We start from the raw sequence: 3,378 nt of genomic DNA on the forward strand, positions 1-3,378 counted from the left end.
TCTCAAAAAAGTGGCTGTGTTATACCTTCACATATTGCTCATAGTATCTATGTAAAATATGGGGTGCACATTAAATTTAATTCATAGGGAAATATTTTCTTTATACAAGGAATATTGAAAATAGGCTAATTTGCCTAGCATATGTCCAAGCAGAGTAAATTTCATGTTAGTATTCGAAAATAACACATACAACATAAACTGAAAGTGATTAATAACTAAAAGGCAAAATGTAGAGAATTAAAGTTCTTGTCTAACAATTGTATAAAAAGCAGACAAAATAAATATGCTTAACTCATTACATTTTTAGTAATAACTTTTTTAGTGAGGCAATCACATCCTTGTTCCTGAGGCTGTATATCAGGGGATTGAACATGGGAATCACCACAGTATAGAAAAGAGACAGCAGCTTGTCATTATCTGCAGAATGGCTGGATTTGGGCCTTAGGTAGGTAATAGTAACAGTTCCAAAAAATAGAACCACAACCAACAAGTGGGAAGAGCATGTGGAGAAGGCCTTGGCCCTTCCTTTGGCTGTTGGAAGCCTTAGAATGGTGGAAATGATTTTGCTGTAAGAGGCAAGGATCAGCATAAAAGGTACAGCCACAAACAACATAGCTACCACATAGACAGATGCCTCGTGAGCAGATGTGTCCTCACAGGCCAGCTGGAGAATGGGGGGAATGTCACAGAAGAAGTGGTTGATTTGGTTGGAATTGCAGAAATGCAGAGAGAATATCTGGCATGTTTGCCCTATCTGCACTGGGATTCCACCAAGCCAGGAGCCAGCAGCCAGCTGAGCACACCTCTTTGGGTTCATGACCAGAGCATAGTGCAGAGGGTTACAGATGGCCACATAGCGGTCGTAGGACATCACGGCCAGCAGGAAACATTCAGTGGCTCCCAATATAAGAAAAAAACACAGTTGAGCGGCACAGTCCAGCAAAGAAATGCTTCTATTCTGTGTCCAAAGATTGAACAGAATTCTAGGAAGAGTGACTGAAACATAACAGATTTCCAAAGAAGAAAAATTTGCCAGGAAAAAATACATAGGTTTATGTAATGTGGGATCAACCCTGGTTATTATGAATATGAGGCTATTTCCAATTAGGATAGTCAGGTACATTATTGTGAACACTCCAGATAGAAGTCCTTGGAGGTTTGGAAGGTCAGAGAATCCCAACAGGACAAAGTGCATCATGGTGGAATCATTGTCTTGTGCATTTCTCTCTTCAAGTTGCATCTTTGAAAAAATGCAAACAGAAGTTGAAGTTACTTCACTCTGGTTAGCATCTGTTTAGGTATATGTAAAACATAGATGACGTGTTTACAAATGTCCAAATTATCTATAAGATCAAAACCTTTAACTTCCTCGTGCTGTGGATTTTTAGTGAAAGATGTTTTTGCTTACCAGGATGTCAGCTGACATGTCTCTCATATGCTTCTTTCTGATGAGAAAGAATGTCACTTCAAGTTTTCACATGAAAATACAAAATGCAAAACTACAAAGTTTGACTTTATGTTGTTATAGCAATAATTACATTGTATTCCTTATTTTCTTTCTTACCTATTTTTCCTCTGATTTCCCACTTAAAAATTAATTCTATTGCAAAGTAATATTTTGAGATATTTAAAATAATTTTGGGAAGAACATCCTTAATTTTTAAAGTGATTTGTGATAAAATAATCCTAAAGAATTTTTATCTTTGACATTCTGAATTATAGATTTTTATTATTTAAGAAATGATCAACTGACTTTCAAATAGCATAGAATGATTTTTAATTTTTAAAACTTCATTACAATGTAAAACCTGTGAAATTCAAAGTCACATATTTAATTTAGACTTGTGACTTTAAGACTGTTGCTAAAAGACTACAAGTGGATAAAAAAGAAATTATCAAGATCATTTTCCTACCCAGAGAACCTCAAGTAAAGAAACAGTATCATTATTCAAAAACCTAGTATAGATAAAACTTGCAGATCTTTGCTCTAAACACAACCCTATTTATCTGTGGGATATCAACTGTAATTATCTCTGTGATTTTTACTTAAATCCTCGCATTCTCACTAATAACATCCTTGCTGCTGTTTTCTGTAGAGCTCATTTATTTATTTGATCTGTTTGACTGCATGTGTTTGTGTAGGTTCCCACATAAGTGTGTTGGCATGCCATTGTTCATTTATATCATATTCTTTTCTCTACATTTGCTAGTGTTTCTTTGGATATATACCATATATGATTTCTGTATAATGTATAGTGCATTTGTTCTACAAAATTTGAGTTGTTTACTGCTAGGATAAATTTTGCATGAGTTATTTACTTCTTCTATGCCTTGTGTATGTATATATGTGTTTATGTATAAGTGTGTGTGTGTGTGTGTGTGTGTGTGTGTGTAAGTGCTATGTAGAATTTATGATACTCTTACAGATTCAGTTTTGGTTTTTAATTTTTAGTTTTTTAAAAACTTTTAATCAGTGCATGTGCTTCAGTTCATAATGGTAAGATTCATCACAGAGAGTTGGTAGAAGTTGGTGTAAGTCATTTACTCTTGTAGAAATAGCCTCTCCCACTATTGTAGGTACTCAGTATGAAATTTTCATTTTAATTTTAACTAACGTAAACAAAAGGGATTAACTGACTGCACATAGCACAAGCTAACCATGTGCTGAGAGGGTAAATGGAACAGTGCATGCAGCTTCAAAGTGCAGAGAGAAATGAAGACAGAGCCAGTGTCCATGGCAAACTGGGCACCCTGAGACATTTCTTTGATTGGAAATAGAAATAAATGGTAGTTATTATTCCACCCAAAATATCAGATATGAAGGTAGTAAGGATTTTTAAGGTTTCTCCCATACTTATGCAATTACTAAAATTAAAATTGTGGTATTAATATGTTTTAACTGAAACTCCAAGGCATAGACAATTGTAAGAGGAGATATTTACTAACATGTGCTTTCAAGGTTTTGAATCTGTCTAATAGCATTTTTATTCTAAATGCAGTACCCAAAATTGGAAACACATATCTTCCCATTTTTTACATCTAGAATTAAGAAATGGACAATGATGAAAACTTGATTTAAATGTTGTGTATTGGAGGCTATCACACTTGTATAGTTTACACTTCTTTATATGACTATTGTCCTCTGGAACTTATATTTTCTCTTCCTTTTTCTTGGATCTTTCCTTCTGTAAGGCTTTTCCTAACAAGCTGTACTTCATGTTATTTCCCACTGAACAAGTAGGAGTATACAATGCCAATGAAATTACAACATTTTCTAAAACAGATAAACAGTTAAAAAGAAACAAGAAGACTCGCACACCTACTAAAATATTTTTCTCTCTTTTTTTGATAGGAGGACCTATTTGTATAATATAACAG

The 3,378-nt window shown here is 34.2% G+C and overlaps 1 protein-coding gene across 1 annotated transcript; it reads right to left on the minus strand.

The window, feature by feature from the left end:
• Positions 1 to 295: 295 nt before the first annotated feature.
• LOC100725379 (olfactory receptor 10AG1-like) lies at positions 296 to 1,240 on the minus strand. Its single transcript, XM_003467897.2, has one exon. The coding sequence runs from the start codon at positions 1,238 to 1,240 to the stop codon at positions 296 to 298; it is 945 nt and encodes a 314-aa protein (XP_003467945.2).
• Between the last annotated feature and the right edge of the window lie 2,138 nt (positions 1,241 to 3,378).

Source organism: Cavia porcellus, unplaced genomic scaffold (assembly GCF_034190915.1).
Source record: "Cavia porcellus strain 051 isolate PalLab524CR breed Dunkin Hartley unplaced genomic scaffold, mCavPor4.1 scaffold_17, whole genome shotgun sequence".
Classification (NCBI taxonomy): domain Eukaryota; kingdom Metazoa; phylum Chordata; class Mammalia; order Rodentia; family Caviidae; genus Cavia; species Cavia porcellus.